The sequence below is a fragment of the Pezoporus occidentalis genome, unplaced genomic scaffold (assembly GCF_034315485.1).
Source record: "Pezoporus occidentalis ecotype Australia unplaced genomic scaffold, CSIRO_AGI_Poc_V1 ctg7, whole genome shotgun sequence".
NCBI lineage: Eukaryota > Metazoa > Chordata > Aves > Psittaciformes > Psittacidae > Pezoporus > Pezoporus occidentalis.
Genome location: NW_026916052.1, coordinates 8,451,271 through 8,478,682, shown reverse-complemented (window position 1 = coordinate 8,478,682; position 27,412 = coordinate 8,451,271). Strand labels below are relative to the sequence as shown.

Here is a 27,412-nt window from a genome sequence, read left to right as displayed (position 1 = left end):
CCTTGAGCCCTCAGCAATTTTTTTTTTCTCCTCCAAATCTCATCTCTCTTTGAGCATGACAACACCAACTTTCAGTTTTGACTAAAAGAATAAATCAAGGAATATTGTTCTGCACACAGAAGACAAATAAAAATGGAAATGTTTTCAATCCAGTCAAGGATTTTACCGTCAAGACACTCCTATGAACAGTGAATGCCTATCAAGTAGTTAAGCAATTTGCTCTTCAGTATCAGAATTCAACCTGCTGCAGAGTCTAGGTAAAAGAAGTGTGGTGATTTTAAATAGGCCAAGCCTGGGGTAACTAACCCCAGGGAATTCTGTATTGCCAGGAATCTCTGTTCAAGAAGAGGTTAAAGCTACAATGGTAAAGAGATGAAGCAAACTCTCCAAGGGTTAACAGTTAAGTTACTTCATTACAGAACAAGGCTAACTCCAGCAGCAGAGTGGCTGCTTGCCCACCCAACAAACGGATAGAGAGAATCTGAATAATCCAAAATGCAAACTTGCACCTGGACTGGATCTCTGTCCCTCTTCAAGCAGTAACTGTGGACAAATGGTGCACAGGTGACTGAGGAAGGAAGACCATTGCTGGACTTGATACAAAACCGTAGCACAGCAACACATAGGCTAGATCAAGTATAGTGAAGAACTATAAAGTCAAGATTAATCAGGATAGAAAGGAGATGGCTACAAACTTAAATGATGAGTTAGTAGTGAAGGTTATTTAGTACCACTCAGGAGTACTATTGTAAATGACAAAAAAGCCTTGCAGAGCACAAGGACTCTTAACAGCGGATAAACTGAGAGCAAAAAAACATACTTGGAATATTTTATATCGATGTACCATATATTGCTGCAGCAGGCAGAATGAAATATTCCAGTCTGATTAAAAAAATCCCAGACACCACAAACGAACAAAAAAAACCCCACTCAAACCCAAACCCCTTACCACCTTCTAATAAGAGGACAATGTCTGATGACTTAATTTTAATATACTGATATTACATGACATAGTTCCAGTGACTGCAGTAACAGGAAAAGTGAAAGCAAACCAAAACCCGCTTCTTCCAAAAAACAGAAAAATACAGTTAAGCAGATGAAGAGTGGGGTTTGGAGCAGAAAGGGAAGGGTTCTGCTAGTGGCAGAAATGCCTCAATATAATAATCAGATACCGAAAAACATTAAATGTAAAACTGTTGAGGATATAGCTGCATGTATTTACATGCTTTAACAGTTTTACTAGGAGAGAACCCAAGGGAAAAAACGTAGAAAATCATGTTCTACTTGACCCTAGTTGAATAACCCTTCAAAATCGGAACACTTTCATTATCAAGTCCCTACGGGCATCATGAAGTTCATTTATTCTTATTAGGACAACCCATCAGATAACCCATGAGCCAGAAATAATAAGAAAATCACCCTAGATTTTACTATAGGCCTGGTGCTGCTTCCTGAATAAATAAAAGCAGGAATACTGGGCATGCTTCTATAAGGATGAGGGAGAAGTCTGGTTTCTGTGAGTTTTTGAACTTTTATGCAAAACCAAAATATGAAGTGATATGCAAGTTCTTCTGAAATTGAGGTATTTTTTTCTGCATTACAGCAGTTTTTTTAAAGCTTTTTAAAGGAGATATTTATTCTAACCAGTTTAGACTTACAATGCTTTATTTCACCGTGCCTCCTACTGGTGTCTTTCTCAAAGAAAAGCCCGAAGTGTTTTCTGGCTTAATGAATAGATAAGACATACCCATTCTTCCCTTGACTTCTGTTGCTTTTGGTAAAAATCAAACCAAACCAAAAATGGATGTGCTCCTTCCCTCACCCCCTTCCCAAATCACAGAAAACCTCAAAATTGCCAAATTCTCTTATTATATCCGTTACACAAGTTTCTTGTTCCATACTTATCCTCTCTGCTACAAAACAGTCTCCTCTACTCTTATAAAGTTGCTCCGTTTTCAGTTGGAGAGAGAGTTGCAGTCCCTATTTACTCTGTCTTTAATTTGATCATGTAGCCACTGACAGATGATTTTAGCTCCCATTAACTTCATTATCAAATCCAATATGAAATCTCTATTCAGTAGCTCAGACCAGCAGAGAAAAATCCAAACAGACTTTAAATGCTCTTCATAATAGGTCTTACTTCTACTTTGTACATGCAGTATCTAAAAGGGTGAAAGAATAAAAATTGAAAATGGATTCTCTTTTTTTTTTTTCCTCTGTATCATTAACATGTTGTCATCAAAGCTATCACATGCCAGCTCTTTTTCACCTTCCTCTTTGGTGCTATAATCAATCAGGTAGACAAAAATGACAACATTGTGTGACAGCTACCAATCCTTTGGGCTCGCTGAAATAAAAATAGTATGGTAACCTCAGAATTGTGACCTGAAGTAGGGAAGTGTGCAGTGAGGATGCATGCATATTTCTGCTAAAGGTGCTCTCTAAAGAATGTCATAGAATGCTCTCATCTAGATTAAACAGTGACTGCAGAAAAGTTTCTAAGTTTCATTAATTTTCTACCCAAGTATCTGAGTGCAGATAGACTCCACATCTTTTACAGAAAAAAGTCTCAGTATTTTAGATTCAATGACAAGTTATTAACCCCAAAAACCAGTTGGGAGGCTAAGTGGAGAAACGGAGAGACTTACTGTTAACAGGAGAGACACAGAGATGCCATGAAATGCCAGTCATAGCAAAGAAGCAGCAGTAAGACAGTTGTGTCCTTAAATACTAGTAATTATTAATACAGGAATTACAGAGTTGTTATAGGTTTTGACATTGGGACTTACAGGAACCTTAAATGTAAATTATCCATTTCATTCATGAGAAAAGGTATTCCTTATATCAACAAAAAAAAAAAAAAATACAATTGGGACAGCAAATAAAAGAAAAATAAGCAAATATCTTAGATCCTCAGCTGGCATCTGATAAAGTCCTTCCCCAAGCAGTGAAAGAATTAAAGACTTCCATAGGCAGTAATGGTCGAGGTGACAGAAAACCAAACTGCTGAAAAATGGTCATTTTTTTCAGAAAGTTCAGGGGGCAGTAATGGGAGTCAGTGCCGCTTCAAAATTGTATTAATGTCAAAATAAAGGAGTTGTAAAGAACATATACTAAAAATTTGAATTACTTAGAAATTCTGAATCCTGTTGAGGGGAATAGCTAAATAAAAGCATACAAAAAGGCATATTGAAAACTCACAGATATATTACAAAAGCGGTAATGCAGACCTTTTCATGTACTTGACTTTGTACCAGCCACCTCATTAAAAGACAGAAAAACAGGAACAGCTTAGGAAATGGCACTTGGAACAATCAGAAGCATGGCATGACTCCCACAGGGGCAGGAGATTTTGGACAGGAAGCAAATAAACAATAGCATACAATAAATAAGGTGTAAATGATCAGAAATACCAAAAATAGTCAACTCTGATTTACATTTCCCTATCAGAAACCAAAAGCTGCAGAATGTCCAGAAAAATCCAAAGGCAAAACTGGTAAGAAGAAACTACTGACGTTCTGCCTGTCCACTTCAACACACTACCCTAAAGGTCCTAAGAGTGTTACAAGGATACTGAGAAGATTACAAAATTAAAACACTAACCACAGCTACATTAAAAAAAAAAAAAAAAAAAGAGTTTTAAAGTGTGAACATGTTTGTGCTAAGCTGAAAGCAACTGGGGATATGGCAGAACTTCTGTTTTTCTATTCTACAGCTGTTTCTTAATCAGATTTTAACCCCTTCTCTAAAACACTTAGAATTGGTCACAGTTCTCAAGATACTTCATGAATTATTGTTAACAGTTACATCAGTTTTTATCTTACCTGTGAAATATTTAAACTACTCAAATACTGATTAAAGATGCTGGAACAACAGTAACAATAACAAAAAAATCTGCTAGAGGGGTAGAGAAGCCACTGGAACAAATGCATCTTAATGCAATTAAGCCAAAACTGCCTAGGAAAATGACAGTCAACCCATAAAACAAAGAAACAAACAAAAATCTTTATCACTGTAATGACAGTATGATCTACACAGCAAGAGCTTATGCCATTTTGATACCTGGTTTATGTAGTCTGCTTCTTGGCTTAGTTAAATCCTCTACAACATACAGCCGCCTGCCTGACTCATGAAATGCAGAAATCATTTGACTTCCTGTACTCTGAACCAAATGTAATGATTAGTTAGGACAAAACATTCATATGAATTTCTCTTCATCATTTGAACTTCCACACATGATCCACAAACTAACATCGCTAGCAACACCTTGTAGATGCTGCTGCTGTTATTTTTATAATCTAGATGTTCCTATTCTGGCTTCAAAACCAACCAACATTTCTGCCCCCAACAAAAATCCCTAAAATCTCTAGTTACTGACATTTGCTAAAAGGTTCTTGTCTTCTGCAGATCTTGTGCACAGATCATTTTGCTGTAGCTTATTGCTCTTAATATGCTACTGAAGAGGAGCTGGATTTTTAATGTAAACAAATTGGTCTTTTGCATTTTGGATGCATTTTTGGCCATCTGTCTTTGGCATGCTAAGAAAGGTTTCAGTGACTAATCATGACAGCAGATAAATTATTTAAGGAAAGATGGAAAGCTGAACTCATATACAGGGTGCAACTGGCACCACTACTTGGAATAAGGTATATATATTTTCTTTCCCTTGCTTTTTAATTCATTAAAACCTACTGCAACATACCCAAGATACAACTGTGTTCTCATAGGGATGTTAATAACAATAGTAATAATAAAATCACACTGAGGGTACCATAGCAATGGTTACAGGGAAAGTCAAGATAATTTCAGAAAGGAGTGCTCTAGGAAGGTTAGCTTTTAAAAACCTCTCCATTTCCTGGCCTAGACAAAGCCCTTCCAGTGGTTATATTTTCCCTTTCTAAAGCAGAGTATTATTTTGGATAATTGTTATAGTAAGAACAATATCCACTGGAACAACCTCCCCACAGACCTTTTAGATGCACCATCTCTGGAGACATTCAAGGCCAGGCTGGATGTGGTTCTGAGCAGCTTGATCTAGTTGAAGATGTCCCTGCTCATTGCAGGGAGCAGTAGACTAGATGACCTCTGAAGGTCCCTTTGAACACAAACTATTCAATGATTCTATGACATAGTAGAGTCCTGCTCACTGGAGCTTTACCAGATGCAATTGGACAGAGTGCTAGGTAACCTCACTTAGGCTCCCTTTCCCAAATAAGGCTGGATCAGATGATCTTTTGAGGTTCCTTCCAGCCTGGGCTGGTCTGTGATTCTGAGCTATGCTCAATGTTTCGTAAGTTACCACAATCACTCCAGCACTTGTAATCTTCTTGTGTTATTTGACTTTCACCATGGCTTCTACTAGAGAATAGGAAAAATATCTCTTCATGCTAGAAATGACTGACTGCAAGAGACCAAGCTAGTGTAGTGAAAATATCTGCAGTAAAATTCCAGTGTTTTGTTTCCACCAAGAAATCCATAGTGCAGAAACAGCAAAGGGGAAAAACACCAGTGTCCATCTACCTGCTCAAGTAGCTGCCGTAGCCGGTGAAGCTGAGACTCCAACTGTTTATTGTGATCTTCCAGTATTTGCATCCTTGCTTCCAGGCGACCTTTATGTTGCCTTAGGAGTTTAGCTTCAGCAATGAGCTCAGCATCTTCAGCATGATGAGGTGACACAATGGAGTCGGGAGGTGAAGCAAGAGGGTTTATTCCTCTACGAAGATGTTGCTCCTTTAGTTGCTCATATTCTATCTGTAGACTCCTGATATATTGAAAAGAGGAGAATGCTCACTTGAGCAAATTAAAATTAAAAAAAACTTCCTAAAACTTCCTTAGGTCAAATGATATTATCATCACCTCCATCTAAGAACACAAGTAGCTCACACAAAAACAATGTCTTGACTTGTAGTTTAGGGGGTAAAACCGCCAAATTATAAACCAAGAAAATAGGGATGTAAATAAGGTATTTTATTACAGACCCACCCTCTTCTGCGTAACAATTAGGCTCTGCACGACATATGCCTCGATTGATTTTATATATTTGGCTAAAATCATGACTCCTAGGTCCATCTCTTCTCATCTCCAACAACTATACACAGTACATGCATGGCTCAGACAAGGAGGTGACAATTCAGACATCAGGTAGGATGATTATGAGACCTTTGCTCTTCCTCAAGGTCAGCAATGATGCGCTCTAGCTCTCCTCGCTCTTCCTTTTCCACTGACTTGAGTATCTGAGCAGGACTCTGTGGCTGACTCACAGGCGACTCTCCTCCCAGCGTCTGACAATACTGCTGGATAAGGGCATGCTCATCCTCTCTAGAGCAACAAAACAACACAGATAAAGACAGAGCAGTAAACCAATTTGTTATGTGAGCAAACATCTTTGTCAAGCTGAGGGGTTCTGCTTGTTTGCTTGTAAAAAAGGACAAAGAGAGCAGGAAATAAGCCTAAAAAATATACTGGGGAAAAACCCAACTAACATCTAAGACAATACAAAGGAAAAAGATTGATCTGCAGCAGTGTAAAAGACCAGTTTGTTTTAATGTATGCATAAAGAACAAATGGTTTGAAAAGAAATAGTGAAAGCAAGAATCAGAGATAGTATAAACCAAAGATGACTGATTTGAAATGCCTTAAAAATAGATAAACCCAAAGAAGCTATCTGGTAGGGTTTTTTTTGTTTGTTTGTTGTTTGTTTGTAATTTTTTTACCATAAATAGGTGACATTTTTAAGTCTTTAGGAGATTATTTTGGTGCATTCAATTTACCTAATAAAATTAGAGAGAAAAATTTCCCCATGGAATTCTCCAAGAAGTCATAAAATAATGACTCACCCAGTATCTAGCTAACACTGTGCACTGCACAAAAGGACTGACAATACTGCAAAAATAATGCTATAGGTTTTGAATTAGCATTATATTTCCAGGGGGTTTTCCCCATTTTGATGTACATATGTGATACCCTGAAACCCTTCAAGAGTAGTTTATCCTCCTCCTTAATGATGCAGGGATAGAAATAAACTATAACACTGTCCTCCTCCCGACTCACATAGAAATTACCTTCTGGTAAGGAGATACAGAAGTCCTGACACTTTCAATTATGCTATAATGCCCAAATGAGTTTGCTTTTGTACAGGTCTGCCTTTCTTTCCCAGTTGCCAGATTCTGTCCTTAAGTAAAGTCAGATGGATATGAAGTGAAGAATACCATGTTCTAAAAAGAGTTCACTTGCTCAAGAAGGATAAATCAAGAGCATAAAAAATATATACTATTGTCCTGGTTTCAGCTGTAACAGTTATTTTTTCTCCTTCCTATTAGCTGGTGCAGTGCTATGTTTTTGGCTGTAGTCCGAGAACAATGTTGATAACACACCGATGTTTTAGTTGTTGCTAAGTACTGCTTATCCTGATCAAGGACTTTTCAGTCTCATGCTCTGCCAGTGAGGAGGGGCACGGGAAGCCAGGAGGGAGCAGAGACAGGACACCTGACCCAAACTAGCCAAAGAGGTATTCCATACCACAGCACGTCATGCCCAGTATATAAACTGGGGGCAGTTACTTGAAAGGGACCGATTGCTGCTTGGGTCAGGCTGGTTATCGGTCAGCAGGTCATGAGCAATTGTATTGTGCATCACTTGTGTTTATTTTTTTTTTCTTTCCCCCTTGTCATTTCCCTTATTACTATTCTTAGTATCAGTAGCTTTGTATTATACTTCAGTTATTGGACTGTTCTTATCCCAACCTGTGGGATTTACATTCTTTTGATTCTCCTCCCCATCCCTCCTGGAATGGGGAAGGGGAAGGGTGAGCAAATGGCTGCATAGTGCTGAATTACCGGCTGGGTCTAAACAATGTCAACTATTTGTGTTTTTAAGAGATAAACTGCTGCAGCAGTATGAATGCTAAAAGAAAACACCCCTTAAATCTCTGCTTGACTACAAAAGAGAGACTGCATACCTTATGAAGTCATCGTATGGTAGAACAACACTAAACTATTTCTTCCCAAGGATAACTTTTCACTATCTACCCAAAGCTACGATGTGGTCTTCCATTTTCCGACTTGTCATCGAGATTTGAAAATCTAAGCTATTACAATCAAACAAATGTGCATCAAGTAACATTATACCTAGAAAACCAAAACCAAACAAACAAAAGAAAAATTATGGCCTGTGAAATTTATATACACTTTAGGAGTTCATGGCATTCTATTCCACATTAGTTAATTTATGATATAAAGGTTAAAAAGAGGTATGAACAGCCCTGGTTGCATATCACTTTCTTTCATCCTGTCTTCTGTAATTAACTACTAGGTTGAAAAAAGTTTCCATGTAAAATTGAAAAAGGAAGCTAATTAGTGAATTCTGCTTTTAAAAATGAGTCAAAAGTTTAAAGGAAATAATGTACACTTATTTCTTATCTGTCTTGGCTGTAGTCAGTACACACTCATAAGAAGAAATGACAATATGGATCTTCCTATTCAAATGAATAAGGGTAATGAATTTTTCATTAAGTACAGCTACATAATCAAAATGTGATTAAGGTTGTATCTTCATTTAAGTCCCTCAAAAATATAGGGAATATCTCACAGTGTTAGCTGAAAAAGAAAGAGAACAGTGCTCGATTTTTTTACCTAACCTACAGAAAAAAGCTTCTAATTGCTTGCTCTTCTCCACTTCTTGAGTGATCTCAGGGAAACTCATCATCACTCTCTGTTATTTTTCATTAGTCCAGTTAAAACTAAAACAAAGGCTAGTGCAGTTAATGGAGTTTGGATCAGGTCCTAATGTGATCATGAAAGCCTCATGGTACTTCTCCACCCTTTAACCATCTTGATAAAAAAAAAAAAACCACCCCTTACTAATGTTTTGCCAAAGTGATGTAACTAACCCCCTTTTGAGGCTTCAAAATCTGTGGTACACAGTAGGGCTACTAACAAGAAGTGCACAGAAATAAGTGTTAAAGCAGACTGCAAAGAGAATACAGCTTTATCATCCTCGGTTCAAACCACAGTTTTAATAATTCTGTGGTACAGTGTAACTACACATACAGCCTTCTTTTGTGCAAGGCTGTTGATGTTGTCAAGAAGGTTCATGGGATCAAGTAGTTTAAGTTACAGACTGAATATTGACCAGTCTTTTTTTAGGCATCAAACCTGGAAGCTGAAAGCAGATTTTTTTTCACGGGCTGAAAGAAATGCCTGAAAACTTAAGTCTTCTGAAGGAAAAGTGTATTGTTAACCATGTGTTCCATCTCTGGTCTATCTTCCAAAATCACTAGTTCAAAAAAACAGAACTTTGAACGTGCAGTAACAAAACTCATGACTGAATTAACAGATTCATTAGTAACAAGGGAATCCCAAGGCCTCAAAATGACCTACAACATAAGGGAGTGAGACATGCTTTATGCCATGCACACACTTTTAGTTTGAGAATCCGTGACTCCCTTCAGCAGAACTGGTTAGAGATGGCAATCAGCAACCAAAGTAAAAGCACAATTTCAAATCAAATTCCTCATCCTTTCATGGTTGTTATTATCCTGAAGACCCTGCATTCTTTGAGAAAAAAACTAGAAGTACATAAAATCATTCAATAGCAAAGACTGCAGTTCCTTTTCAGCATTTCACCACAGTAGAAAGCAGTGAAAATGATGTCTCAGGTCAGACGTACAAGTAATACACCTCAAAGGAAAAGAGCAGCCCAATTAGGAAATCCAGAGAAAATGGCCTTTGTAATATCCTATTCTCTTTGTGGATATATATTTTCAAGAGTTTTGTTCCAAAACATGCATTATGCATGGAGGAAGCAAGAGGCAAAATTCTACTTGCAACACAAATAATTTCCCTTGCATCAAGACTATGCTGTAGAACGAAAAATTTCAGATTTCCCAACAGTCAATTTTTATCAGTGTATTATTTTTATGATTGCTAATGATCAAAAAAGTAGGAAAACTGCAAAATGAGATTTCAGATGGTAAAATGGGGATATTTATGAACCCCCATTACTGATAATTTTCCTTTTTCCTGTGGCTCCATGTTTTCTAGTCAAAATAAAGCATACCTTGCCTGTAAATAGTACTAATTCTATGTAAATAGCATTAATGCTATGTAAAAAGTGTAAATAGTACTCATGCTATGAGAACAAGGCTCAGAAGGTACTCCAAAATGCTTTGTCTTTAACTTACTTGCCTTCCTAATTTTATCAAGTGGAACTGATTTCCCATTGTGACAAGATGCCTTTTAACCACTTATATCATGCTGAAGAATTCACACACTACATACTGGGGCTCCAATTTGACTTACGACACACTATGTGGCAATGCCAGTTAAAAGTACCACTGGCCTTCACTGCTTGTTTCTACTCCTGCAGCTGAGTGCACAGCTCCCTAAGAAAATTTCAAGTATGCTCTAGCTCTACCTTTAGTTGGGTGTAAAGTGGCATCAACAGTGTTGTAGACATGAAGATAACTGGTGGTAAAGGCATTAATCAGAAAACAGCTATTTAAACATTCAGAGGTATAAAGAAAGCATTTATACTACTGCGAGGGCAATTAACTTCAGTATGGGCTGGATGGGATACTTCATACATTACAGGAATAGGAGAGCTACATTCTTGTCCTATTTTCCTAACTAACTGGATGGGGCTTTGAGCAACCTAGTATACTGGAAGAGACTGGAACTAGATGATCTTTCATGTCCCTTCCAACCCAAACAGTTCTGTGATTCAATGAAATTGTGAGACAGAGCTTTCTGTCAGCAACACTATTCGTTGCTTCAAAGAATTCATTTTTAACTTCTGCTCATCTTCACTTGTGAGGACGCCAGCCTGCTTTAAAGAAACAAATGTTTTTGCATGAAATAAAGCCAAGGAAAATTCATCACAACAATCTAGCCTAAACATTTAGAACTCCATAATGTATGGAGAAGACAACATGAAGGAAAAAGATTTTCATTGAATGCATTTAAACCAGAAAACTCACATATGAGAGTATTAGAATGTTTGTGAAGAAGCTGGACTATGACTTTTCTTCGCTATTTTTCCAATTGAGGAAAATATGTTTTTTAACGGAATTCATATACCTTTAGGGGAGGCTAGGGGTAGAAAAGCTTAATTAGGGAGACAGAAGTAGTCATAATGACATTTAAGACAACAGGGTAGTTGAAAGCCAATAAATTTTCTTGAAGAATGTTTTCTTAATCAAATGACACATTGCAAAATATTCTTGCAAAAAACCTCAACCTCATGACATTTTACTCCCAGCAGAAGTTCTCTTATTGTCGTTCATATGTAGAAGACTTCTTACATGTACTCTTTGGAGTATAGAGTGTTAAAAATACTGTTGACAAACTTGTGAACCCAACAAGACCAAAGCAACAATTTGTGCAACTATGCCTCTGTTCTGGGTTCACAGTAAACTCAAGGTATCTTGAGGACCAATAAAAATAAGATTACAGAACAACTCCAATTCTGAGTTCAATCTGAGCTGAATAGATGTGCATCCATATTTCAGATTCCTCCTTCAAATTCAGTTTATATAGAATGATTACACCATGCTCAAATGTATTTAAATAATAAGATTAGAGCTGAATTATAATCCTAAATTCCCAATGTTTCAGCTGTAGGTGGCATATAATCCAAACTGGGATCCAAACTTCATAGCTCTGTAGACCCCTGGAAAAAATTTCTTCACCAAAATGGTTGTCAAGCACTGGCACAGGCTTCCCAGGGAAGAATTTGTGAAGTACTTCAGTATTTACCTTAGTAAAAGAATGCAGTATTATCTGGAAATAAAATGGAAGATGTCATTGGGTACAGTTACTTTCTTGTCCTCCTAGGCCTCTAAATGTCTGCATACTTCGTGTGACAGTCCCATTTTGACAAGAGGACAGACCCAAATTCAGAGGACCCTCTTGCATGTTGGCATACAAGTTCTCCATGTTTGTTGTTTTTCTTAAATAAAAGGTCATTTTTTAGAGGTGATCAGGGAAATTGCATTAAAATCAAAAGCTAATTTGCCTGTAAAAATTAAGCATATAGACCCCCCTTCTACCTTTGGGATGGATGGTTGTTTGGTCTTTGTGTATGAGTAGACTCATTAATTGCAAAATAAACAGCTCAATCAAGCATATGGGCACTTAGCTGCCTTGAAGTTTTCAGCTTTTCTGCCAAATGACAGTATGGGATGAAACCATCCCATAACCCAAGCGGGTATTTTTTGGAAGGGAACTCAAAAGGGAATATTTTGGCTGCATTTCTTTCACTGATGAGCGCACCAACGACAGAAACACATAAAACCAGTTACACATGGAAAAAGCTTAATTAGTTATGTAAATAGAGTTAAGTAAGCAGGAAAGAAGAAACATTTAAAGGTGGTCACATGTGCTTCTCAGAAGCAAAGTACTTTAAATCACAAATTGTTAGTACATTCATAGGTAGAATAATTTCATTATTCGATTTTAAAAAGTAAATGAAAACATTATTGAGAACACAAGCATTTTCTAACTAAAACTGAACAATTCCTGCTTCCTCTATAAAAGGATGATGACATTCACTAATAAATTAAAAGAAACAGAGTCCTACTACGCTGATTTTATTAATAAAACCAATGACACAGTGAAGTTAAAACATTCATTTATTTTTACCCTGGAAAAAATCCCATATTTAATTCATCAGTAATTCAAAGGATTCTGTGCTTCCCAGATTCATCAATGTATTTTAATGAAAGTTTTTAGAATAAAAGTGACATGTAATAAAAAAAAAAAATAGCCTTGATAAAATTATTGTAGGACTGTGTTTATATCCCCATGTATAAAGAGATGATCAGCAGCCAGCAAAATGAAATAGAAACAAGTAACAGCAGCACTGTTCAGGCTCTGCAGAAGCTTCAAATTGTAGATGATTTATTTTTCAATGCGAAAATTGTCATGGGAGTGGGCAGAACCTTTTGACCCACTCCACTGTCCACTTTGACAAAGGAATTTTTTTCTTTATGCTGTAATAAAAGCAGAAAAGGAATACCAACTAGAACTTACAGAGCTGTGACTTTTTTCCTGTCACATGTAATAGCCACACTTTTGAAGCAGAATGGTTGACAAATGTAGAATTCCCTTACAACATCAAGTGAACACCACCTATTTCTACAATTGGTGCTTGGAATAATGAAATTTATGCAGGCATCCTTGTGGTCATACTTATTAGCTATTGTCACTGGGACTAAGGAGGTGCTGTGTTACAATTTAGGAAGTTTGTACCATGCATCTATAATGAAAGCTCCTGGCAGCCTTAATGAGTTACTTACACGCTTCCTGTGGTGGAGCTACTGTCCATGAGGAAGGAGCCATTGGTCCTTTCCATCTGTGCAAGCCTGAAAGGAAGAGAAAGACTGTGACTTTCAGGGAACAAACATGCTGCACAGTTTGAACAGAGGCAGCGCGAAGACCAGTTCTGCTTAGAAACAGCTCAGATACGGCAGTCTTGGTACATATGAATAAGAATAAACTCCTAGATTTTGTGACAAAAACCTATAATCCATAGGACTTTTATGAGAAACTTGTACTATGATTAACTAATTCTACTTGCCAAACAACAAAGAACAAGTATATTTTCTAGCTGTAGTATAATTATGATTAGCATCACCACAACCGTTACGGTAAAATTAAAGAGATGTTTTCACAGATGGTTTTCTTTTTGAATTTTATAAAGCTGGACTAACAAAAAAGGATGAATACTTTTTAAATATAGCACATGCAACATCTGAAATTATGCTTGGCAAATAACATCACACTGTGGACAGACAAGTCCTGGAAACCAACACAAAAAACAGTGTAATTACAGAGAGTCATTGCCTATGCTTCCTTGTTCTGTAAGAAATTAATCTAAAAGGACTAGATTATTACACTGTATATATAAAGCCATACAGCTCTTTAAAATCACAGCAGAATTTTTCTGTCTTTTCAGGTCTCTAGGAAAGAGAGATTACTGTACTTACGTACAGTAAGATACATACATAAAAATCTAGTAACACTCAATGATGTGCACATATATTAAACTGCACCAAACAGAGCTATTTCCTTTACTATAAAGATATCTTAAATGCACATGTATTTTTGCAAGTGTCTTATGCATTGTTACAGGCATCTTTAAACTTCTTTTTGAAAGCAGTGTGCAAGGCCCTAAAGAATTGGGAATTTTGGTGTCATCTTTTAGCATGGAGAAAACGTGCACATCTGTACATTTGTTAATATTCTTCAGGTTTGAAGGAAGATGATAAATGAAAGCAACACACAGGATGAAGTTGCATTGATCACCTGGTCCTACCTTGGCTGGGGTGGGATGTTGTGCTCCAACACCTCCCCTGAAGGTAAGGACAAGCTTCTAAGTGACTAGGGCCATTTAGATCATCTCTGCTTTGAAGCATCTCAAACACATCTAGTTCAGAGTAACATGCCTACAAGTCACCTACGTAATTCTGCAACATTTTCAATTCTGGATAACAGACAACAGATTTAATGCAACTATTTTACATTTATTATGACTTCATTCAGAAATTAATGATACAAAAACATTTTACTTCTGATTACAGAGAATTGTATCCTTTTAATAAATAATGTCCAACTAGTAGGGTATATTAAAATCTGCAGGAATCAATCACAAAATGCAATTTATTGGTGAGACACTGCATCTCTTACCTAGTAGCATACTGCTCTATCCTGGAGTGTGTGTCATCATGAAACAGCTGTGGAGACTGAGAAGGACTAGTTAAAAAAAAAAATAAAAAGAACATGTCTGAAGCAATTCATGATATAAACAACATTATATTTAAAGTAAGTTAGACTGATGACAAATAAATTAATTCACAATACTGATGAGGGGGTTATTGTTTTGGGTCAGCCATGCCCTATAGCTCATGCACATCAGATTAGTTGCAACTCAGCTAAAAGAAAACAACCAGTATATTAAGCTTTCAGAGAAAGAGGCTCTGCATACTCACTCATATTGCTCTGGCCACATACTGATGAGAGTGATAGGACTGTAAGGAAGATCAAAAAAAGAAAAGAAAAAAAAAGAAAGCAACTATGAAACAAAACTTTAGTGCCATTTAAGCAAGAGAAAGCTGGAGAAACATAAAATATTTTAAGCAGAAAACGACCTAGATTGTCAATGACAACAGACCTCCAAAAGAGACAGCAACAGATACTGTCATGTATCATGGAGAGACAGGAGACTGACTTGCATACTTCGTTTTGTTAAATAAAAATAATATTTTGTGTTATTGGTTCCTAAGACATAATGAGTTCAATTCTGCTCAAGTACCAGAGCTTTCATTTTAAACTAATCAGAAAATATATTTAAAAATAAAAACATTGTGTGTGTGTGTGAGGAACAACAACAAAACCCCCACCGTAAGTCAAAGCTATCAGTGCTTATTTTCCTTCTGCATAAAAAAAATCAGAGGTAAATGCATATTATATTACATTCTGACACTTGACTATTTAGGATTTTTTTAATTTCCTTTATTTTTTATTTAAAGGAATGTATTACTGAGTTTTGCCACCCGCAGGGGAGAGAACCAATATCAGCAGTTTCCTCAGCATGATGCTGGCAATTTATCTGTATATTTCCCACATGACTGGACCAAAAGAGTTTTATCCTGACCTGTGATTACATTTTTGACATTCCAATTTCTGGAGTCATTTGCAAGCTTTCATCACAACAAAGCAGCTTTGCTTTCCTGTGTTGGTGGCAGCCGAAGACTGCCCTGCTGAGTAACATTTTAACATTTGAATGTGCGCTGCTCCCTTAGAAGCCAGGCCACCAGTAATGCCAGCTTTCAGATTACTTCCTCCTGTTTCTGAAACTGCTAATGCACAGGTTTTGTTTGCTAATTGTAAATAAAATGCACAGTCCTCCAGTCATGAGAACAAAGTGTGTACAATGGCACTGAGCTTTTGCATGCAAGCAGAGCATATATCTTGAAGCTTCACATTGACTGTTGCTAGCTAAGCAGTGGTATATTCAGGGAACATGAGAGTACTGCAGACTCCAGGATGTCAAGGAGAGTCAAATCCATGAAACTACTTCTAGCACCGTGTCAACACATCTTAATTTTGCTCTTTTAAGAGTGTCCTTTGCTGACAACTACCAAATGAGTTAATCAAGTGGAGTAATTCTGCCAGCACCATAAATAATACTGTGGAGATGCTGAGAGTGCTCCTTTTTATTAGTCCACTTATACCTCTGAAGCCTGTAAGAACCTAATCAGCTCAGAGATTTCTAACTCCAGGGACTTTGACATAACCAAATAAGCAGTGAAGTTCCAAAAGCCCAGATTCCACAAAAAATTCTCTGTAAACCAGCCATTCAGCCCAGTCTACCTGCCGAAGTCCATGGCTTTATGATAAAATGATTACAAAAAATAAAGTATAAAACATTTTACTTTTTAAAAAACAGGGAAGATCTGCAAATAATGCAAAGCAATTAGCAGAAAATAATACAGCACAAGGCTCTACAACTGCTCTTGATTATTTCTTGGGTTTCATTTTTTTGTTTTTAATGAAGTAAGCCAGTGACCCCAGAAGCAATTACTCTATAATCAAGCTTACGTTTCCAGGTTGTCACCCTCCAATACTGTTTGCACAGGTAGGTAGCCAAGTCGGGGATGCTTTGCAAAATACTTCTTTGACCGGAACTTATTCTTCAGCACCTTTGTGAAGTCCCGTACATCTTCCCCGGATGTTGTCTTAAAAAGGTAAAAGAAATTAAAATTAACGTTGCTAAATAGCATTGATATACTAATGAGCTACTGTCCTGAAAAAGGATACAATAAAAAACTTCAAAATGTTAATGATGTTAAAATTCATAGAATCACAGAATGGTTTGGGTTGAAAAGGACCTTAAAGATCAACTACTTCCAACCCCCCTGCCATGTAGTGTCCTGAAATATGGTACAATAGTAATAATAATGCATTTACAAGTCCTCTTCTACCAGAAAACAGTGAGGCTTCAAATTCCAATAAATGCATTGTAATTGCCAATTACTTAGATAATAAATTAAGAGAAAAAAATGAAACGGGTTCAAGTCTTAAGCTAAATATTTATAACCAGTCTTACACAACACAAATCGTATTTCAGAAAAAATCATATTTCAGAAAAAAGACAAGTCAGTGCCAGATACAAGGGGATACACTTAGCCATTGAAAGCCAGTTTCAGTGGTACACTTATACCACTGAAAGAAATCTTGACAAATTACTCATATACATGAAGCTTGTGACTCACCCCACGCACAGAAAAACTTGTTAATGGCTCTGTTGAAAAAAACCCCAGCTAACAGTAATGGCTTGGTTTAAAAAAACAAAACCAACCACCCTAAGAAACCCCAAACAAAAAACAAAAAAGCAAACCAAACCAACCAAACAACAACAACAACAAAAAAAAAAAGCCCAAAAAACCCCAACAAAACACCAAAACCCCAACAGCTTCTTTCACAGATCCACAACGATACAGCCGCTTGCAAAACTGAGCACTTAGCTCCATCCCTTCCCTCTACCCATGAACTTCTGTTCTTTAGAACAGAATTAAAATCAATGCAACTGCTTTAAAAATTAATTTAACTGAAAAAATCACAACAATAATGGCAGCATTGCTTTGGTAATACTATTCAGTTAACTTCTGCTACAAAAGCAGGGATACAAGCAAAACATGCGGGCATAAAATACAAGGTGAAAAAGGCAATAAAGAGATCTGCAGGAAGGAATATAGCATGCCTTTAAAGTTTATGCGCTTGCAGACTGTACTGAGTATTTAAACAGAATGGTCCCCATCACATGTAGCAGCTACTCTTAAATGTTTCTTCTTGCAACTGCAGTAAAGTGGCTATTCACCTCCTGCTTTGGCTGAAGATATGCAATGGCTTCTATAGATTTCCAGCCCAAACCCCATAACAAACTACAGATTGTCTCTCTTTACCCTCTGCTTTGGGAGAAGCCTGTTAACAAAAAGGATGCTAAAGTGGATGGATATCCATAGGGAAAACAGCGTGAAAGACCTCATTTTTGTAATTTTTTTTCTATGACATACTACTAAGAGGTCTAGAAGCAGGGCAGACAAACTATTCTCTGATTATATTCTCATTGGCAAAACTTAAAAATGCCACCTACATATTTTAATGTATGTATAATGTATGCAGTTACAAACTATGTTATGCAGATCAGATGAGCAATAAAAACAGCAGATAATCAAACCGATGTTGGTAAGAACTTCCTATATGAGGCTTTAACAAGTAAAAGCACACTAAGAAAATTTGGGACTATGATGCATTTGAACCCCCAAATTTTAATACAGGTGAACTCAGGGAAGGCTCACAAAATCATTCTCAGAAAGCATCTGCTCCAGTCACTGAATCATCCAAACAAGGAACACGAGGCAGCCCAAAGGGCTGCTTGTTCTCACGCAACAGTAACTTCAGCAGATGGAACTCTGTCCCAAGGCCAAGGAATGAAAGTTTTAGTACCTACGCGTTATAGAAATACATGTCTAGCGAGCTGCCAAACTTCTTCTCTGGTGTATTCGTTATTTGGTACGACAGCCTGACCCAGTTCTTTGGAAAAACTAATATGAATTTGCACTTGCTTACAACAATAAATACTAACCAGTGATATTTCAGCAGATTTGGAGGAACTATTTTAATTCACATGCAACTAAGATGCAGCTTCTGCAAGTATTTAGTCTATTTTTTTTTGCATATAACCACACCACATAATCAAATCCAAAATTATGCCAAGAGAGATGCACTACAACATTTTACTTTCAAAAATGAATATTCAGGCACTATTGTGTAGGCACCATCTACTAAATTAAAACCAACAGGCAGCTTGTACACTTCCTTATACCATGACATCTTTACTATTTCCACACAAATCGACAGCACAAATACCACCATGCTACATGATTACTTGAAAAGCAAAGAGAAAATATCATCTCCTTCACTGAAAATTTCAGCCAAAGACCATGCTTTCAAACTTGATTTAAAATGTCAGCTCTTAGAGCAAGACAAAGTTCAGGAAGGAATAACTAAGATCCATGGCTGGCACACATAAGTAACTAAAATAACATCTGTAGTGGAAAGTCTTAGGCAAAAATCTGTAACAACTGACAAATCGGCATTAGCACTCTTCATTATACCAGCCAGGCATACATGGAGATGTAAGTCACAACTTAAAACCAGATAAAATTCCTTCTAAACCATTACAAATTTAAGAAACTGGGATTTACATGGAAAGCAGTGGGAAAAACAAAACGCTGAGGCATGGTTATTATATGTAAGTTAAAAAAAACCAGCATACATTTTTAATATTTTAGAACAAATCTTTGCTAGAAAAAAGCACCACCAAGAATGTAATAAACCAGCTAGAGTTCTAATTTAACTCATATTTAATATAAAAATTATAATAAACATAAATATAAAACCATATGTGAATAAAGAATATACAATATTTATCATACCTTGACTTGTATTTATTTCTCACTATAATCTTTTTTCAAATAAAAAATAAGAAGTGATAATGACAGACCAATTTCCCATTTGTTTCACCGCACCTACTTGAGACTACTCTTCCATTTAAGTCATCATTCTCCTAATTACATTTCTTATGCCACATCTAACATAAAAACAAAGAGCAGTTCTAATATACATGAGTATAGAATTAGAAATTACATAGATTCCATTTAAAAGGGCTTTAGTTTATTCTTCAATAGAAGCTCTAATAATAGATATCTGAATTTGATACTCTTCAAATTCATTGGTAAATCTTAATGTTTGCAGTTTAAAAAACAAACCAGCACCTTTTTTTATATCTCCATATTTTTATTTCCTGACATTTTATTTATCTGTAACGTTTGGTATAATTTGAACCATAAGACTGACTGTTCTTGATGGAAAACAAAATTCTTAGATGCATGTTGGGTAAGAGCTACAGTATGCACAGCTATGATAGCTGCCTCTTAAAGCAGCTGTCAGCTAGGTACCACATGGAGATTGGCAAACTCCCCAGTGTAAGATGTAAAAAGACATATATGTCATTCCTCTTATTTTTTGTTTTTAATTGATGCTTAAAAATGCAATTCACCAATAACTTCAATACATGTTTAAGGGCATACATTCATTCCCATTCAACAAAGCATCTAACATCCCTCAATTAGATGCATGAGAGAGGATATCACAAAAATTAGGTTATAAAAGATGTAACAACTGTATTTATGGCTGTCACTGCCACATCAGTGATGTTTGCCCTGTACAACATTGTGAAGATTATCCTTCTGTGACCACTTTTAAATAGGGGCATTTCACAGCAATTCCTCACCAAGAGGAGAGATTGATTATAAACTGTGTGTCCATTTTTAAGTTTTCTCCAATGAAAGCAAGCTGTAATTCCAAGAGTAACTAATTTATCTCAGAATTTAACAAAAAGTTGCAAAAGGGTAGCTGATCATATAAGCCAGCTATCCAAGCAACCATAAGAATGAGACTTGGAGGAAAGCACGTTGCCCAGCTGCTATATATCAAAGACTACTCTGACAACACAGCTATTCTCAAGGAAAAGGGTAATCTATGAACTCCACAGCTAGAAGCAATGTTCCTCATGCAAAATAGTGGGATTCAGCCATCTCTGCTACTTTCTTTCATCTTCCCCACAGAACAATCTCATTTTGATAACAGTGAAGCGACATGCTTGGTCGACATGCATTGATAAGCACGTCAAGATGAAACTACTGACTTACTTATGTCAGTTTGTTTCCTATAAAATACTGAGGCCACTTAATGTTCAGGAATGTATTCGTCTTCTCTGGATGTCAGTAGCAATTAAATTTTCAGATGACTTACCTAGAAGAGAAGTCTTAACAGGCACTATTGCAGATAAGCTTTATTGTGCCTGAAAAGAAATTTTCAGTCTAGGGTGAGCTATCATTCAAGCAATAATTTCTGATGTTTTGCCTCTCACATTCTGAGCTCTTTCAGGGAAATAAAATTCCGGTCATCTGGAAGATGAAGGGGCTAACTTTTGCTGCCATCATTTTGTATAGAAAGGCTACAAAAGTACAGCTCCCAAAATAAGGAGCTGTGCCAGGTGAGTGTAGTGGTACATAACTACAAAAATTTATTATACTTATACTGAGGTCAGGAAATAAGAATACTCGCCATGATAAAATTTTCAGAACTGCTGATTTGATATTTGTACATTACCTCAGAAAAGCTACATTTATAGTTTTACTGTAGAATATAGGAGTTGTGAAGTGGAAACAGTTTGGAGAAAAAACCTGGTGCAGTAACTATTTCCATCTGAAATTCAAAGGACCATTGGTACAGAAAGTCACATTGATATAACACAAGTACGACTACTGAGAGAACTGAGAGAATTTTCATTCCAAAAAAGCTAAAAATAAATCATAAAGGTACTTACGTCACAGTATTCCTGAATTAGATGCTAGGAAAATCTTACAAAAATTTTACACACATCTTTTGAAAAATATGTATTAGAAATCCTTTTTCTCCTTCTTTTCAGAGAAAGCATATTTAAAGGTGAAAAAAAAACCAACCCTACAAATAACTACAATGACTTTGCATTTCTACTACTTAGAGAGAGTAATGTTTTCAGTTCATTACCTCACCCATCTCTAAATCCTGAATGGGGATAAAGAAAATAAATATATAACTGAATTTCTGCATTACCAGCATCAAGAAAACTAAACTGCAAGCTAGGATGAATACTAAATGGCATTACAGATTAGGATGCAATAACTACACATATATCTGGTGCAAACAGTCCTATTCTGAAATTATGAAGCAATTCTCACCTGATGCAATTATCATTAAACTCATTTAAATGCAGAATTGTCCCCTTGCAAATTTAATTTTAAAAACAGATTCCTTAGAGCTTCTCCAAATAAATTTTCAAATTTAAGTAGATGTAACTGACCTTCTGAGAAATTCCCTTATACACTAAGACTGAAATGCTTACCTGAAGACAATTAAAATGACTTCCCTCCATCTGTGACTAAGCTTCAGTTCTAAATGACAGCTTTATTAACCAGGGATGCTTTTTCTTTCCCTAATTATTGCTAGTATTCTTGTTATTAATGCATTAATATATCTTAACAATAAGAAAGAGAAACCAGATTTTATCAATGCAGTTTGACAAGTACATGTATTTGTACTCTGCTTTGCAACATCAACCACAAAAACAAGTACATGTATTTGTACTCTGCTTTGCAACATCAACCACAAAAGTAACATTTTTAACACCAACAGCCTTTAATTTGGCTGAAAAGAGAGCATTCTTCCTATTCAGGCTGTCTGTACTGTAATATAATGGATTCTAAGGAACAATTCATCGGCTTTTGGTACTTTCTTTTTATTTTATTTTGGTTTTTCTCCAAAGATGCAGCTCTCTTGCTATTTTTGGAACATTACTCCATTTAAACATAAGCTATTCTAGTAACTCACTGAAATTCTTAAACATAATCTTGCATTAAATGAGTTCAGTATGTGGAGAGGTTTAGCAACAAATAAGTACACCAAATGTAGAACATTATTACAAATAGTGATAACAAAAAACAATGGATTCTTTCTGTGAAATAAATTCTTTATTCCAAACCTAATTCAGATGAGATTTGTTAAAATGGACTGCATGTAGGTATTGATTATGGAAGTTTAACAGGCATATAAGGAGCTAGCAGAGCATATTTCCAGCAGGACCCTAGAAAAATTCCCATAAAGTCCCATCTTAAGCTTCCCAATTAATAGGGGTCAGTGCTGGACCTCTAATTTTATGTGTCACCTAAATTATATGCCATCTCTTATTCTGCTCTACTTTAAACAGCCTCAATTTCCTTCCTTTACGTCCTATATATTTGCCTTCACTCACTTTAATCAAGAATGTTATCTTATTCCCTTTAATATTCCATAGTGGATTCACCTCATCCCTCCCATATTTCATGGAAAGAAGGGACTTTTGCCTTATGTCTCCTTATTTTGCACTTAATATTGCTTTAAAACTATATTCTTTTTGCAGCAGTAACGGAAATCTTCATTATAATACAAGCTGTTCCTAGTCCCAGGGACAGAGGGGATTCCAACCATTTCCAGAACATATTTTTCTGTATGAATGACAATATTGTAAATGAAATGGCTCACAGCTACATGATGTGAACATGTTTAACAAGGACTGAAAATTTCTCTCAGATATCAAATCTTCTACTTCTAGACAAAACCTAGAGTTACCAGAAATAAGCTATCCTTTTCTAGGGACAGTACCATACTCCATACCAGATGAATCTTTGTATTTGACTAATGCAACAGGAAGGGTATCTTATCCTGTGGACTGGCAGCGTTATCTATCTTGACACACCTTACACCTTCATTTCTGAATTTTCTGTGTCTTATAGGCAGTAAAAAATATCATTTCTGCTCCATGACCATGACATAAACTAAAGATGAGGTTTGAGAGAACTTTACAGGGAGAAAAAAAAAAATGAATCTAAGAAAAATATGTCTTGGACATGCTCATATTGTTTGGGTTACATTGGCTAAGGAGGCAAGTAAGCGATCAGTATCAAATCGTGTCTGAAATTTCATTAGGAAAATATTGTGTTGTAAAATTGATTCTTGTTAGCAAACCTCCCACACCATTTTTGATTAGAAACTGTCAATTCTGTTTCCTTTTTTTCCCCCAGCTACACACCAATTTTTAGATATCCCACTAAACAGTAATTACTCAGCAGAATGAAACATGACATATTTCTAACCACGAGGCAAACAAATGCTGAACTTGAAAGCAAAGATCACGCACCTTAAAAAATACTAAAGTGCATTAGTAGAATATTAAATATTCTTTACTATGATATAGCAATAGTAAAGTGAGTCCCTTTCCTCTGACATGTTCGCACCGATAGAGTGTGTTTGCATGTACAAGTATACAAGTACTTCAATTATATTTAATAATTCAGCTTTGCTTTTACAAAACAAATGTAAACTTCAAATTCTCTCAGAGGTGGATACTTCTACCCATTCCCCCATAATCCACACACCACCCACATAAAATCAGCAGCACTAGCAAAGTCCCTGACAACTTCCAAAGAGAAAGGCAGAAAGACAGGCTCTACTAAACATACAAAAAAAGAAAACCTGGCAGACCATCTAGGTGACAGAAGACTGAAAAAAAACACCAGCATTGAGACTTCAAATAATGCAAAACCAACCCCTTAGGAACAGTCAATAAATTTGTACTCACTGGTATACAGTACTCCACCATTGGGTAATGCAATTTATGTCCTTTTGCTGTACGGCCAGAAAAGAAACAACTCTGACAGACATCATAGTTGAAATGTTTTAAGCTCCGGTACCTATGGGGACATTAAACAAAGCGATTAGAGCTGCCTAAGTTTAGTTCTAATATTTACTTGTTACTAAGCCTCAAGAAGGCAAATTGTTCTCTGAAAAGGTATCATCTGCTTTTCAGCAGCAGCGACACAAGGACACAGTGAATTTGTTGGGATTAGTTTAGGAAGCACCTTCAAGTGTGTGTGTGTGTGTGTGTGACCAGGACATGGCACAGGCAACACTCACCACAGCTGCAGGCCCAGGGGCAGTGGTGCCACTGCAGCAGCTGCGTGGAACACAGGAAACCTGTAGCCCTCTTAATCCAATTCACACAAACTTCCTACACTAAACAGGTCACCTCTTTGGGTATTTAAAAGAAATTCCTGCCTCCTATAGCCATACAGAGAGCCAATGTCAATCATCTATTGCCCAAATTGCTTTACAGCAGAAAATCTTACAGGCATCAGATTCATAGATGGAGCATGAGAAGTTATAATTTTAAGGTTCAGACTCACTCAAAACTATATTGCCTTAGTTTTTCTTTTCCTCTCTTTTGTATTCAGATGGTATATCAAAAAAAAACCAACATACATAAACCAGACTGATTTATATGTTTTTACATTTACCAGTAAGCTTAAATGTTTGTACATCATTTTGATGCTCAGAAATTTGAAACAAATTTCAGAAAATAAAACTCTTTGAGAATTCATGAATTATAAAAATAACATAAAAATAAGTTTTAAAAATTACATTTATTTCCTTTGTTTTTTTTAGGAGCATGCGTATGTATGAACAAGGTTACAAACTTATCCAGTATTCCTCTGTGTTAAATACAGCCACCAGGAACATGATTTTTTTAAAAACAAAAGCTGACTAAAGCAACAATTCCATTCCAGATTCCACCCACTGTTTTTTATGTTATGGATGTTCTGTGGATGAGGTTATATCATTTGTATGAAACTAAAATGAGCTAACTAAACCAAACTGAATAGCTACTAAAAGTTAAAATTTAAATTAAATTGCTTCTTGAGAGCAGGGTTTCAGTACCAATCCACATTTTTCCCCAGATGAGTTTTATGTTTTGTTTTGCAAGAGAATGTGTGTCTATAAATGTAAAGATTTACTTTTAAGGATGCTGATGCAACTGTTTATAATCTTTACTCAGAGCCTGTCTATTAAATGGCCACATCTACCTTCTGCTAAGATGCTAGATGCTTCTGGTGTTGCAGATCTCTAAATACGTTGGAGAAATTGTTTAAAATTAGCCATTCCTTTGACTTTCATTCTCTTCTTGTCTATCTCTTTGTCCTCATTCTTCACACAGAATATTTCAGAACATACAAGATTCAACTTAGGCATCTAAAAGATATCTGAGCTGGATCTTTGTCACCCTATGCTCCCTCAAGCATTAAGCAAAATAGGAGCATTTAGCATTTCATCTCCTCTTAAGACAGGTGACAAAGTTGGAACATTATTTTGGAAGTACTGACATATCTATATTTATAGAAAAAGAATAGGGTTGCTAGCTCAATCAGACTAATGTCTGCATGCCTAAAGCTAGATGACATGAACCTGACCTTAGAATTCATATTGTTATCAGTTAAAACATCAGAAAAAGGAGAAACAGAAAGCATGAGGAATAAAACTTACCTCATCTGCCTAGATATCTAAAGGTTTTACAATCACTTACAAGAAAGCCTGCTTTATATCATTCCTAAATAATGCACTCAAATGCATGACCACAGCAGAGGAAAAAGCCAGTGACGTTTAAAAAAAAAATTAATTTATACACTGGAGTAATCAATCCACAAATGCATTTTAGTTGTTACAGTACTAAGGGTACCAACTATCTCATGCCCGATGATGATAATTCATATTTAAATTATACTGTTTAGGAGAGGAACATGGAGAATATCCCTAGTTTCAGTTGTTTATTTTTTAGAATGCACAGCTCCCTTTGAACAGATGGAAGTTTGATTATGTTTTAGATACTGTTTAGACAGGAACTGTGCAAGTCTCATCACAGTAACATATCAATGTTTGTGCTAAGCAAGGAAAGACTGGTGTTAAAGGGTGTTTAATATTGCCTGGTATGAGTTATTTTCCCAAGCCTTACGCAAAAGAGCAGGCAGACAGGACACATCTTTTCTTACTGATCAGCTCCTTTTATTCTTGTGCACTAATGGAACACATGGGGTTCATTTATACTTCATTTGCTATCTATTGGTTCCACTAATGCCAGAACACCTGATGACAGCCTGCCCTGCATACTGGTCAGTAAAAGGACCATTGGGTGTCTAACAGTGGTACTGCAGGAGCCAGAATATATCATGTCAAACTGTGGCCTCGCCATGGGTGGCAGATCCCATCTTAAAGCAGGAAAATTGTGGAAAAACAAACAGAAAGAATTGTAATTGTTTGAAGACTTAAAAGTGTGGATATTTTCTGAGAAGTTCTGCACCCAATTCCTCTCCTCTTACCTAAAGCCAACAATTGGACACTCTTTACAGATGTTACATTTGGCCTGGTGTTTTGCTGTTTCTGCAGCTGCCACACGGTGTAGAACTGGTAGCCATACCATAGACTGTGGCTCTAAACGCATCCAATCTATAAATTGCTTTACAGTTATTTCTGGCTTATTGTGGTTCTGTGGAGAGAAAAAAAACAAACCAAAACCAACAACCCCACATTCAAATTAAGGAAAGCAAAACAACAACAAAACCAAAGAACACATACAAGCAGATTTCACTTCAAACTCAACCAAAAAAAAGAACAAAACCCAAACAAAATCAAACCACCTGTGTCAATCATTTCCATGCTACCTTAATGTAAAAACAGCTCCAGTATACAAGAAAAAAGCCTCAATCAAAATTCAGATAAAGAAAACAAGTTAGTAAGAGCATAGAGCACTAAACAGATATGGCTGTGACAGAGTAAGCAGATGGTAACAAAGATGGAGCACATAATAAAGGAGTAATGAAGTCCATAGTAAAGCCATCTTTGAAGGAAAGGAATTGAGAAAGAAGTAAGGGAGTATGAAA

General features: G+C 36.3%; 2 protein-coding genes across 7 annotated transcripts in view; one reads left to right on the top strand and one right to left on the bottom strand.

The window, feature by feature from the left end:
* UTRN (utrophin) overlaps positions 1–27,412 on the bottom strand; it is a 368,969-nt gene that overhangs the window by 8,738 nt on the left and 332,819 nt on the right. For 4 of the 6 annotated variants that reach the window (XM_062641830.1, XM_062641829.1, XM_062641834.1 and 1 more), the window contains 8 exons: positions 26,852–27,018; positions 24,283–24,394; positions 16,599–16,735; positions 14,987–15,025; positions 14,685–14,750; positions 13,295–13,360; positions 6,160–6,318; positions 5,521–5,761 (listed from right to left, as the gene is read on the bottom strand). In XM_062641830.1, coding sequence (XP_062497814.1) covers positions 5,521–5,761; positions 6,160–6,318; positions 13,295–13,360; positions 14,685–14,750; positions 14,987–15,025; positions 16,599–16,735; positions 24,283–24,394; positions 26,852–27,018 — 987 coding nt within the window. Of the gene's footprint in view, positions 1–5,520; positions 5,762–6,159; positions 6,319–13,294; positions 13,361–14,684; positions 14,751–14,986; positions 15,026–16,594; positions 16,736–24,282; positions 24,395–26,851; positions 27,019–27,412 lie in introns of those variants that run through there. The other 2 variants (XM_062641831.1, XM_062641832.1) reach the window with 2 other exon arrangements.
* Positions 1–27,412, top strand: part of FBXO30 (F-box protein 30) — a 330,989-nt gene that overhangs the window by 299,422 nt on the left and 4,155 nt on the right. The window lies entirely within an intron of this gene.